Genomic DNA, 13,688 nt, shown 5'->3' with positions numbered 1-13,688 from the left:
GTGTGTGTGTGTGTGTGTGTGTGTGTGTCTACTGCTGACAAAGGCTTTAATGGCCGAAAGCTTTAATTGTGTGAATCTTTTTATTGTGTCTATCGCGACTCAGCATCTCCGCTATATGGTGAGTAGCAACTTTCCTTCTCTGGTATTGTTACATTCTGTCATGGATTTTCCATTGTTTGCTATTTAATTTCCTATCTGACAAAACCTAAATTTCCTCCTGGCTACACAAATAATTTAATAATCTTACAAGGTATTACAATTTTGTATTCAATATACAGTAATAATGTAATCTACAAACAATTGCAATATTTACAAATAAACTTGCACCACAACAAAAAATACTCACAGTCAGTTTTATAAAAACTTCCTTTATTGATGAGCAGTTACAAGAGTGTTGAGGGTTGACGGAACTCATCTATCAGTGTCCATCCACCGTTCTGTAGTCAGAAGATGAGTCTTTCACAGAATCGAAACTGGTCACTCTCTCCAATAAAAAATATTTGAACAAGATTGCGATCAAGACTGTTTTAAATTTTTAACTACTTTTAAGATCGCTGACTATGTTTTCAAAAATCTTACATATCTCATAGTCTGTGATGGTTGGGGGGTAACACATTGCACTCCCACAGAACAGCACACATGGTTTTCTTGCTGAACATAGCAGCTGGCCTTATGTGTGCTGCTAGGGGTAAATGCTCTCTCTCCTACACCGGCTGTGTGACAGCCAATGGGTCATCTTGCATGTACAGAGTCCTGCCTGATGACTCAGTGCCTGCCCAATGCGTGGGAGTGAGCAAATTTGTTCTGTTTCTGCTCATTGTTGATGGGTGGATTTGGCTCATCTCTGTGCTTTGTAGAAGGGGACAGCCCTACCCTGCACCTGTGCAGATTGTTACTCATCCTTGCTGCTGCTGTTGGCGTCAGCTCTTGACATGTTCAGGATCTGAATTAAAAAAAAAAATCATTCTTAAGCATCAGATAGAAGCACAATCACTCATAGAATTCCTTTTGCTCTCCCACTGCTGACTGATTAATTTTTTTTCATTGCAATAACATTATGAAAATTTATGTAGTCATTTACACACTTAGAGTTTTTAAGAGAGTTCTCACCCCAGTCTAATGAGGCTCATAGTTTTCATTTCCATTCCTTTTTGTACTGTATAGTAAGTTCTGTCTCTTTTTGTTTGGTTCACTTTGTATGTTTTTGAGATAGTTCTGAATTTTGTGCCATGTCCTGCTTTCCCATCTTATCCTTGCTTCATTCTTCTTTCATTGTCTGGTATTTGGATCTGTTTACTAGTATACACTTTATTTCACTTTGAGTTTCTTTTAAGCAGTCTCCTTCCAAGAATGCAGGCTCAGAATTAGAGTAGCTGTTTGCTGTCATTTTTGTGAGCATGGAGTTCACTTCTGAGTCTTCCATCAGCTTTGTGGATGTAATGTTGGTGTTTTCCTTTTCTGTACAACCAGTAAGCTATCCTCCTCTTAAGTTTTAAGAAATGTGGTTGGACTGATTACATATAGTGGATCAGGACTGATTACACCTGCTGGATCAAATTTGCTGATATCACTTAACCTGCAAGTGACATTCTATTACTACTGTTTCACTGTGTTCAGTACTGGACACTGTTGCTAACTCCCTTTTGATGTATTCCGATCATCTGCTTTGGTTCTGCTGAGTGTCTTTTGTGACTTTGTTCTTGACTGTTACAACTTGGATTGCATAGTCCATCACACCTTCTGTTTGTCCTTGTTACTGTCTCCTCAGTTTTGGTTACATTCCTATATATTGCTTATGTGTTGCTCTTTTGTTTTGAATTTTCTTCATTACCCAAAACTGTACTTGGTTCAGAGTTCTTCACTGATCATTGGAACTGTTTCAGTCTGGTCTGGTCTTAGAAGTTCAGTGTCAAATTTGGAAACCCTTGCTTTGGTATCTTCTGTCCTCTTCTGCTGCTCTTTTTTTCTGTCATGATTCTGTTCTTCCATTTTTCTTAGCCACTGAGCTTTTCATTCTTTTCTGCTTTCTCCTGACTCAGCAGATCAGTAAATATGCTGTAAGTTTTCTTAGTACCTGTATCACTGGATATTCCTCCTGTTTCTCCATTAATTCTTCTCTCAACCATTGTTCCTCCATCTCTCTCTTCTCCTTGAACTCCTGTTTTCTCCAAAACTATTCACAATGTGCTTCCCTTAATTCACTAAGCGTCATTTATTCCTTTTGTGGCCCTTCATGCAACTGTGAACTAGACACTCTGCTGTATGTAATTCCATCTCCCATTTTGATTTCACTGCCTTACAAAAATCCTGAATCCTTAGATTTGTCTCGTTTCCCATTATATTCACCTCCTGATTGTCATTCACCTGTTCATATACTTCTTCTGTTTTGGGCATATTCATAATTTTTTGATGGTACTAATCCGACAGTCACTCCTTAGCTTTGATAAAGACGCAAAATAAAGTTCCAGCACAGTTCACCCTGGAGCATTATATGCTATCGTGCCCACCTGAAAATAAGGCTGCTCTGGTCAAATATTGTACTGTAGCAATTGTACATAAACTGTGTCACTGCACTTTCTGACATTTACTTTCCCTTGTCTTGACTTGTGGTGTTCTCTGCAAAATTGAAGGTGTCTCCCACCTATTCTTGTAATTTCTTCTGTTGTTCAGCCTTGTAAATACATTCCATTTATTCAATTCACCGTTCATTAAACATTCTGTTCTGGCCACATAATTTGCTATGCTGGATCCTACTTGCCATTCAACAAAGCATATCCACACTCCTATTGTTGGCACAAACTACCATTTATTTCACTATTATTATTATTCTTTCTTTTCTCAGACGTTATGTCTGGTCAAAAATGGAAAGTGATGCGGACCTTGATCAAGCGTGACTTCCTTTTAACTGTACGGTATATGTTACATTGCATTTAGGAACTTTTGGGTAATTGAACATGTATCAATAATTACAGATTTCTGTAGTTGTATATATAAGTTTGGATGTAGCTGTATTGCATTGATGTACTGGTGGATATTGTGTGGTATGACTCCTGCAATTGATAGTATAATTGGTATAATGTCAACTTTATCCTGATGCCACATGTCCTTGACTTTCTCAGCCAGTTGGATGTATTTTTCAATTTTTTCTCCTGTTTTCTTTTGTATATTTGTTGTATTGGGTATGGATATTTCGATTAGTTGTGTCAATTTCTTCTTTTTATTGGTGAGTATGATGTCAGGTTTGTTATGTGGTGTTGTTTTACCTGTTATAATGGTTCTGTTCCAGTATAATTTGTATTCATCATTCTCCAGTACATTTTGTGGTGCATACTTGTATGTGGGAACGTGTTGTTTTATAAGTTTATGTTGTAAGGCAAGCTGTTGATGTATTATTTTTGCTACATTGTCATGTCTTCTGGGGTATTCTGTATTTGCTAGTATTGTACATCCGCTTGTGATGTGATCTACTGTTTCTATTTGTTGTTTGCAAAGTCTGCATTTATCTGTTGTGGTATTGGGATATTTAATAGTATGCTTGCTGTAATATCTGGTGTTTATTGTTTGATCCTGTATTGCAATCATGAATCCTTCCGTCTCACTGTATATATTGCCTTTTCTTAGCCATGTGTTGGATGCATCTTGATCGATGTGTGGCTGTGTTAGATGATACGGGTGCTTGCCATGTAGTGTTTTCTTTTTCCAATTTACTTTCTTCGTATCTGTTGATGTTATGTGATCTAAAGGGTTGTAGAAGTGGTTATGAAATTGCAGTGATGTAGGCAATGTATTTATATGAGCGGTTGCTTTGTGTATTTTGCTAGTTTCTGCTTGTTCTAGAAAGAATTTTCTTAAATTGTCTACCTGTCCATAATGTAGGTTTTTTATGTCGATAAATCGCCTTCCTCCTTCCTTTCTGCTTAATGTGAATCTTTCTGTTGCTGAATGTATGTGATGTATTCTATATTTGTGGCATAGTGATCGTGTAAGTGTATTGAGTGCTTCTAGGTCTGTGTTACTCCATTTCACTACTCCAAATGAATAGGTCAATATTGGTATAGCATAAGTATTTATAGCTTTTGTCTTGTTTCTTGCTGTCAATTCTGTTTTCGGTATTTTTGTTAGTCTTTGTCTATATTTTTCTTTTAGTTATTCTTTAATATTTGTATTATCTATTCCTATTTTTTGTCTGTATCCTAGATATTTATAGGCATCTGTTTTTTCCATCACTTCTATTCAGTCGCTGCGGTTATCCAATATGTAATCTTCTTGTTTAGTGTGTTTTCCCTTGACTATGCTATTTTTCTTACATTTGTCTGTTCCAAAAGCCATATTTATATCCTGTTATCTTTAGTAATTGGTTGAGTTGTTGATTTGTTGCTGCCAGTACTTTTAGATAATCCATGTATAGCAAATGTGTGATTTTGTGTGAGTATGTTCCAGTAATATTATATCCATAATTTGTATTATTTAGAATGTTGGATAGTGGGTTATTATTATTATTTATTTTAAATATCACACTCTGTTTTTTCTGTCCCACCTACATTTTTAAACAAAGATTGTGAGTCACTGATCACCGTGTGTAAGGTATTGTGGCGGGAGAGTGCATACCAAATATTTAAATATTGAGCCACTCTTTGCTTTGGACATTTGGAGTAATAAATGCTTCCGACACCACAATTAAGTCAAAACGTGTTCTTGACTGCAAATGAATCCAAACATATAAATTTTCTTCTCCTTTGGTTATTTGTCAGATTACTGCCTTAAAGTCTAACACTTGCACCATTCTGGTTGACACACTAGTCTCAAGAACCATTCACCAAATGCCTCTACTCAACCCCATATAAACCAAAGACCCCCAGAAATACAAGGATACCTTGCAATAGTGTGAATTCCTCAGCATGGTTCAGGTGCATTTCTTTTCAGTAGGCTACCTATTCATTTCATAATGGCCCATGCCTGTTAATAGTAACATATTCACTGTGAGCTATACATATTTGAATTGCACCAAGTTTGTACATTATTTCTATATCCATTCATAACCACAGTGAATCACTTTCAAACAAAATCATAAAATTTATGTTATAGGAGACAGAGATATAGGTAATTCTTACACAAAATGTTTTGCGATAGGAAGGCAAACGTAGATGATTGTTAACACAAAGAATAGCAGTTACTGACAAGGGAACCTCCCCATCGCACCCCCTCAGATTTAGTTATAAGTTGGCACAGTGGATAGGCCTTGAAAAACTGAACACAGATCAATCGAGAAAACAGGAAGAAGTTGTGTGGAACCATGAAAAGAATAAACAAAGTATACAAACTGAGTAGTCCATGTGAAAGATGGGCAACATCAAGGACAGTATGATCTTACGAGCACCGTGGTCCTGTGGTTAGCGTGAGCGGCTGCGAAACAAGTGGTCCTTGGTTCAAGTCTTCCCTCGAGTGAAAAGATTACTATCTTTATTTTCGCAAAGCTATGATCTGTCCGTTCGTTCATTGAATTCTCTGTTCACTGTAATAAGTTTAGTGTGTGTGTTTTGCGACCGCACCGCAAAACCGTGCGATTAGTAGACGAAAGGACGTGCCTCTCTAATGGGAACCGAAAACATTTGATCGCAAGGTCATAGGTCAACCGATTCCTCCACAGGAAAACACGTCTGATATATTATATGCGACACTGGTGACGGCATGACAAGAATATGTTATCGACCCACCTAACTTGTACACTTGGCGAAAGGGTAAAAAGATTCTTCTACCTTGCCCGATTTAGGTTTTCTTGTGGATGTGATAATGACTCCCAAAAAAGTGATGAAAACATAAGAGTTTGTCACATAAACTGAAAATAAAAAATTAAACTTTTCACTCGAGAGAAGACTTGAACCAAGGACCTCTCGTACCGCAGCTGCTCACGCTAACCACGGGACCACGCCTCTCCTGAGCTTGTACGACCCTTGATGTTGTGTATCTTGCGCATGGACTACTCAGCTTGTATATTTTGCTTATTTTTTTCATAGTTCCACACAACTTCTTCCTGTTTTCTTGATGGATTTGTGTTCAGTTTTTCAAGGCCTATCCACTGTGCCAACTTGTAACTAAATCTGAGGGGGGTCCGATGGGGAGGTTCCCTTGTGAGAAATAGTTTGGATGGCATAACTTACATGTATTCTACTGGGCCCACACTGCCTTACTCATATTCACTAGCCATCTGTATGTCAATCAGGTGTGCGGGTGGAGTTTCTGAGGAGTTCTGTATAGCACATGTCATGGACATAGTTAGTTCTTTTGATAAATAGTCTATTTGAAGATAATTGTCAGCACCATGAAATGATGAGACTTCATATATATGCAGTGTATGTGTTACTACAGAAATAAAAGTTGTAATACATATATCAGTTTATACAGAGTATCCCATCTAATAATTTGTTATACAGGGTGTTACAAAAAGGTACGGCCAAACTTTCAGGAAGCATTCCTCACACACAAATAAAGAAAAGATGTTATGTGGACATGTGTCCGGAAATGCTTAATTTCCATGTTAGAGCTCATTTTAGTTTCGTCAGTATGTACTGTACTTTCTCGATTCACCGCCATGATTTCATACGGGATACTCTACCTGTGCTGCTAGAACATGTGCCTTTACAAGTACGACACAACATGTGGTTCATGCATGATGGAGCTCCTGCACATTTCAGTCGAAGTGTTCGTACGCTTCTCAACAACAGATTCGGTGACCGATGGATTGGTAGAGGTGGACCAATTCCATGGCCTGCACGCTCTCCTGACCTCAACACTCTTGACTTCCATTTATGGGGGCATTTGAAAGCTCTTGTCTACGCAATCCCGGTACCAAATGTAGAGACTCTTCGTGCTCGTATTGTGGACGGCTGTGATGCAATACGCCATTCTCCAGGGCTGCATCAGCGTATCAGGGATTCCATGCGACGTAGGGTGGATCCATGTATCCTCGCTAACGGAGGACATTTTGAACCTTTCCTGTAACAAAGTGTTTGAAGTCAAGCTGGTACGTTCTGTTGCAGTGTGTTTCCATTCCATGATTAATGTGATTTGAAGAGAAGTAATAAAATGAGCTCTAACGTGGAAAGTAAGCATTTCCGGACACATGTCCACATAACATATTTTCTTTCTTCGTGTGTGAGGAATATTTCCTGAAAGTTTGGCCGTACCTTTTTGTAACACCCTGTATATGAATGACGTTTTTGTTAACTGATAGATCTAAATTTCCATAAAATTCTGCTGAGTTGTTGATTGTCTCTTATTTTAGAACACACAAATGTTTCAGTGGAAGTGTTGGCTCGTTTTGCAATGTACCATGACAAACAACCCAGAAGAATTGTATAGAAACTGACACTGGTCACAGCAAGAAACCCACACCTATGAATTTAGAAGTTTTTTAATGAATCATTAATGGTTGTTACTGCTTTTAGTCCTAAGATATTGGAGCAGCTTCTGTTTTTCATAATGAGAGGGTTGTACTTTTTATAGTTTACATACTATAGCACTTGAAGAAAAAATATACTCATTTCATGATTGTTTATGTTTTCACTGCATGTTTTTGCAAAAGGAGCTAGCCAGTTTTGTTGGACAGAAGGGGCAAAGGTAGCAGCACAGTACTAACTGTGTAACGCATAACAATGTGTTGAAGATTTCGTAGGCATTTTTATGGAAAGCTCCACAGAAAGCAGTAAAAGGTTTAAATATAAGCATTCAAATGTCTTTATAAAATCAAAGGCATTTCATACTCACAGTAGGAAAAGAAATTTAGAATATTTTTATATATCAAAATACTCATCCATATGCTTACAGTCACTTTTTTAAAACTTTGTTTTGACATCTTGAACCATTTTTACAATACGAGGTGCATTCGAGTTCTAAAGCCTCCGATTTTTTTTCTCCGGAGTGGAAAGAGATAGAAACCTGCGCATTGTTTTAAAATGAGGCCGCATTCATTGTCAATACGTCCCAGAGATGGCAGCACCGTATGGCAGACGGAATTTTACCGCCAGCAGCGAGAATGAGAACTGTTTTAGATATTTAAAATGACGACGTTTTCCTTACTTGAACAGCATGCAATCATTTGTTTTCTGAATTTGCATGGTGTGAAACCAATTGAAATTCATCGACGGTTGAAGGAGACATGTGGTGATGGAGTTATGGATGTGTCAAAAGTGCGTTCATGGGTGCGACAGTTTAATGAACATCGTGTGACAACAAACCGAAACAACCTCGGGCTCACACAAGCTGGTCTGACGACATGATCAAGAAGGTGGAGAGAATTGTTTTGGGGGATTGCCGAATGACTGTTGAACAGATCGCCTCCAGAGTTGGCATTTCTGTGGGTTCTGTGCACACAATCCTGCATGACAACCTGAAAATGCGAAAAGTGTCATCCAGGTGGGTGCCACGAATGCTGACAGACGACCACATGGCTGCCCGTGTGGCATGTTGCCAAGCAATGTTGACGCGCAATGACAGCACGAATGGGACTTTCTCTTCGTCGGTTGTGACAATGGATAAGACGTGGATGCCATTTTTCAATCCAGAAACAAAGCACCAGTCAGCTCAATGGAAGCACCCAGATTCACCGCCACCAAAAATATTTCGGGTAACCGCCAGTGCTGAAAAAATGATGGTGTCCATGTTCTGGGACAGCGAGGGCGTAATCCTTACCCATTGTGTTCCAAAGGGCACTACGGTAACAGGTGCATCCTACGAAAATGTTTTGAAGAACAAATTCCTTCCTGCACTGCAACAAAAACATTGCGGAAGGGCTGCGCATGTGCTGTTTCACCAAGACAACGCACCCGCACATCGAGCTAACGTTACGCAACAGTTTCTTCGTGATAACAGCTTTGAAGTGATTCCTCATGCTCCCTACTCACCTGACCTGGCTCCTAGTGACTTTTGGCTTTTTCCAACAATGAAAGACACTCTCCGTGGCCGCACATTCACCAGCCGTGCGATTTTCCAGTGGTCAAAACAGATTCCTAAAGAAGCCTTCACCGCTGCCATGGAATCATGGCGTCAGCGTTGTGAAAAATGTGTATGTCTGCAGGGCGATTACATCGAGAAGTAACGCCAGTTTCATCGATTTCGGGTGACTAGTTAATTAGAAAAAAAATCGGAGGCCTTAGAACTTGAATGCACCTCGTATTACAGGTGTTCACATTATATGTAAATGTATTATCAGGTCTTAGGACTAAAACCTGTCATAATAAAGAAGTATTTGTCAGCATTTTAAAAGTAGAAACTCCAGGAAGGAATATCAGCATTGTAGGATAAGATAATTTGCTATTTACCATAAAGGTAACAATTAAATTGCTGATTGGCACAATTAAAAGATACTTACACATAAACTTTTGCCCACAGACCTCATCAGAAAAAGAGAAATACACACCATTCAGTCACAGAGAACCACACCTCACGCACACGACTGTCAACTCCAGAACTTGGCTGAGAATTTCACTTCTTTGTGGTTCTCTTAATGTATAATTATTACATCATGGATTGAGTTGGGAAGAAAGATAGAGCAGGGGAAGATTGAGACTGTAGGGAGGAGGTTATGATAGGTGACTGGACAGGAGCTAGTAGATATCGAGGACAGGTTTACCCTTCTTTTTTATGTAATCCACATAATTTGATATTTGCAGGAGAATCCATATGGCATGGTTGTTCTCAGCAATGTGTTCTGTCACTGGGTGGTCAACTCTGTTTGGCTACAGTGTGGGCTGAGCAAGGTGGTGCAATGATTAGCACACCAGATTTGCATTTGGCAGGATGACAGCTCAAACTATGCCTGGCATCCAGATTTAGGTTTTCCATGATTTCCCTAAATCACTCCAGGTAAAGTTAAGAACGGTCCCTTTGTAAGGGCTTGGTGATTTCCATCTCCATCTTTGACACAATCTGAGCTTGTGCTCCATCTCTAATGACCTTGATGTCAATGGTACGTTAAACACAATCTTCCTTCTCTTGGCTACCATTTGGCGATGGTAATTCATTTGGGTGTACAACTTGTTGATTCTCATGTCCGCTTAAAATTATGTGCAGAAATTACTGTTGAGTTTGTATAAAATATGACTGCTTTCACAAGTAGCTCAGTATCTTTATAGAACAGGATAGGCCCGTGAGTGGACTGGGAATCGATATCCTGTGAGGAGACATTGGGCAGGTCTTGCACTGTGGTGTGACTGATATGTCAAGGAGTTTGGAGTAGGTGTGGTGTAAGGATGGAGTAGGATATTATATAAATTGGGTAGCCAGTGGAATACCATCAGGGGGAGGGGGCAATAAAAATGGTTGTATATAGGATGTACCTGACTTATGGGCACAACGATAAGTAACTGTAGCCCTGTGAAGGGTATGGCAGCTTCTCTGTCAACCCTGTGAGAGCAACATGCCTAGGTTGGTCGTTAGACATTTTTTTCTAACAATATGCTCTGAACTGTAAAATCTGGTTTTCATTTTTAACACACTGCTTTGTCTTTGAATAAACATTCAGTCTGTAATTTGAACTGTTGTATTTGTTGAAGTTCGTGAAACTTTATGGGTTCTGCTCACATTCCCTAGTACCACGAAGATGCAGATGTGGGATTCAGCAGTTCGCTAGCCTGCTCCCTGGTGCTGTTGCTGCTGCTGGGAGGCCTGCAGGCTGTGGTGCTGCCACAGACCATCATTCTGCTGCTGCTCTTCCTCACAGCATTCGTGTGGGTTGCGGTTGTACTCATGCTGTTACTTGCCGTGCGCCTTCGCTGGATCCTCTGGGATATCTCACAGAGCTTCACACTGCGTCTCGCCATTACAGTCTTCACTATTGTGTTGCTGTACACTGTGGCCCAAGTCAATGTTGTGAGTATCTGCAGGCTACCTGGTACTGTTTATAAAATTTATTTTACTAATTTCAGTGTATTTTCTCATCCTTCCTTTTTTGCAGGATCTTGATTTTTTTTTTTTTTTAATTTTTGTAAGAAAGTGACATAAAGGTGTTTCCAGGTGTGTGAAGATGAGTAGAAATGATTGACACTGAAAATTTCTCCACTTTATCATTTTTTGAGGCTGAGAATTGAGAAATTGATATAGATTTTTTTTCTTTTTGCAACCACCATGTGATTCATTGTGATTACATTGTTTCAGAGACAACATTATTCAGTGTTTTTCTCTAAACATACATGAGATAGTGCTAAAGACTTTGCAGTGATTTGGGGCAGTCACACTAAAAGATTAAACTCTATGACATGCATTATATTATTTAATCAGAAATGCTGTATTACATCTGTCCAGTCAGTTTAAGTTGTCATTTTTCTTATGTAATATACGTTGCAATAAAAACTGCACAGCTCGTAGAAGAAAAAAGTGAAAGTTCTCAGTAGTGCTGGTAGTTCCATTAGTTTTACACTGTTATGCTCAATTACATGGATCCCAGTTCCTTTGTCACTGTTGATATGTTTTACAATATTCATAAGGTGACGTGAAACATTGGGTAGTTGAGAGAAACTAACATCAGTACATAAAAAAAACCATTTGTACAATGATAATTATACTAACTTATCACAGCAGTAGCATCATTTATACATTGGCTATACATCTGCAGCACTCGTGACATTTCACATGCTGCTCACTTGTCATTTTCTGATCATGCTCTGATTACAATCACATTTTTATTTGTGGTCCTCTAAATGTCTTCTGAACTAGTTTCTTCCATAATAACTAACAATATTATGTGGACAGTACATTGTGGTAGTTGGCTGTGCCCATAAACAAATGAGAACTTAAGACTGCCCAAGGGAAGAAACAGAGTACGGGGCAATAAGCCCCACCTCCCTCTCATAGGGCTGTCATCTTATGTCTGTGTTGTGTGCTTTCTCAAAAGCAGATCTGACATAAAAGTAACAGGGATCGCTGATTCCTTTTGTTGTTATGAGAGTCACATTTGACTCCCTTTACGCACCAGTACCAGTCTGTTCACCCATTTTGGGGAAAAGAGAAAAAGAAAAAGAAAACGGGCAATCCACAACACAAAGCAAATTGGGGTACACAAAGCATTTGGTAGGGGCTGTAGTGCAATTGCGTTTGGTAGTGGTAGTTCAGGTTCGACCTCTACCTGTACCTTATGCAACCATAGTTCAAAACACTCCCCACCTAAAACTGCCATGATATAGTGTCTGCATAATGATTACAATTAATTTATAAAACAATAATGGAAATTCCTACGAGAGGGAGGTAGGGTTTATTGCCACTCACTGTTCCTCTCCCCTTCGGCATTGTGACTTCTCTTTGTTTACAGTCGTGGCCGACTGCCACAATATAATGTCTGCATAATATTGTTACCTTTTATGGAAGAAATTCCTGCCTGGAGAAATAAGTAAAATAAGGGAAATGCAACTATTCACATACAGCAGATCAATGGATGCAGGACAGTGACACATAACAGCAAACTGTATTCGCACTGGTTTTCGAGTACCAGCTTCTTCTCCAGCTATAAAACACACATTCATACACACAGCTACACGTACTCCAAAATGAGTTTGTGTTTCGGTGACTGTTTGGTTGCGTTTGTGAATGTATGTACTACTGACTCTGCTCCAGTGATCAGTCTGCTAGAGGTATGTAAGTAGTTGCATTTCCCTCAGTTCATATAAAATTCAGTTAGTATTAACATTATAATTTTCAGTATATACTTTCTTTTAAAAATGTATGTTGTTATTATTAGTTTCATAAGAAAGATAGAGAAAAAGTTCTCTTCCATATGGCTTCTGATTAGTAGATATGTGCAAAAAGTAACAGATTCATTATCTAGTAAAATCTGGGAATTTCTGCTGTGACAAAATTCAAGGAAGAGTTAGAGGAAACTGTGCTATTCAAGCAGCAGGCACAAATGTTGTACACAGCCACAGGTTACTTTGTCCTATCTTGCCCTGCTCTTGCTCTTTTAGCTGAAATTTTTGAGAGAGTTCTCTAGCTAATTCTAGAACAATTTCATTTCCTCCAGTCCTTTCTTCCATTTCATCATTAAATAATAACCCCCCAGGTCTCAGCAGTGCTGTCACACGGTCCACTTTTTATTTTTAATTCTGAAAGAGCATGATGTTATAACAATAACTATCTTATGCCACAGAATTTGAATAATTGATTCGTAAACTGATGTAGTCTGTTTGTCTCAAATAAAATTTGAATCTTGAGCATTCAAAACAAGAGGATTTTTTTTTGTAATAGTGGAAGACTGAAATGGAAGATAGAAAGCAAGAGGAAACAGAGGTATTGTGAGGGTAAGGGTGAGACATTTAGAGCTTCCATTAAGCTATAAAGACAATTTATAGTTACAAATCTGAAGTATAGAAGTTGTCAAGAAGTCAATGAATTTTTTGGGGGACATCACTATGTTTTTGGGAGAATAATGGTTGATTATGCTGAAGTGAGAAATGTGTACAAAAGGAGAGGGAGAAAACTAAAAGCTACATTCAAGAAAGGTAAATACAGTTAACAACAAGGAGAACAAAAATAAAAATTTATACAGGTTGAAGCAGTGCATTGTGGTTGGCTGACACAGGTATTTATACATAAGTAAATATTGTCATTAAGCATAAACACTGCTGGATATTGCTAAATGGAAAATATGTTTCAATACAGATGAATCAAGGCTGGTGTCTTGTACTGTGTCTTATGACTATCTT

At 38.6% G+C, this 13,688-nt stretch overlaps 1 protein-coding gene across 1 annotated transcript in view; it reads left to right on the top strand.

Moving 5' to 3' along the window:
- The window catches only part of LOC126475054 (Ca(2+)/calmodulin-responsive adenylate cyclase), a 375,710-nt gene that overhangs the window by 212,359 nt on the left and 149,663 nt on the right, over window positions 1–13,688 (top strand). Inside the window, exon 14 of the mRNA XM_050102605.1 lies at window positions 10,588–10,866. Coding sequence (XP_049958562.1) covers window positions 10,588–10,866 — 279 coding nt within the window. The remainder of the gene's footprint in view (window positions 1–10,587; window positions 10,867–13,688) is intronic.

The sequence above is a fragment of the Schistocerca serialis genome, chromosome 4 (assembly GCF_023864345.2).
Source record: "Schistocerca serialis cubense isolate TAMUIC-IGC-003099 chromosome 4, iqSchSeri2.2, whole genome shotgun sequence".
Lineage (NCBI taxonomy): Eukaryota > Metazoa > Arthropoda > Insecta > Orthoptera > Acrididae > Schistocerca > Schistocerca serialis.
This window is presented reverse-complemented; position numbering and strand designations above follow the sequence as displayed.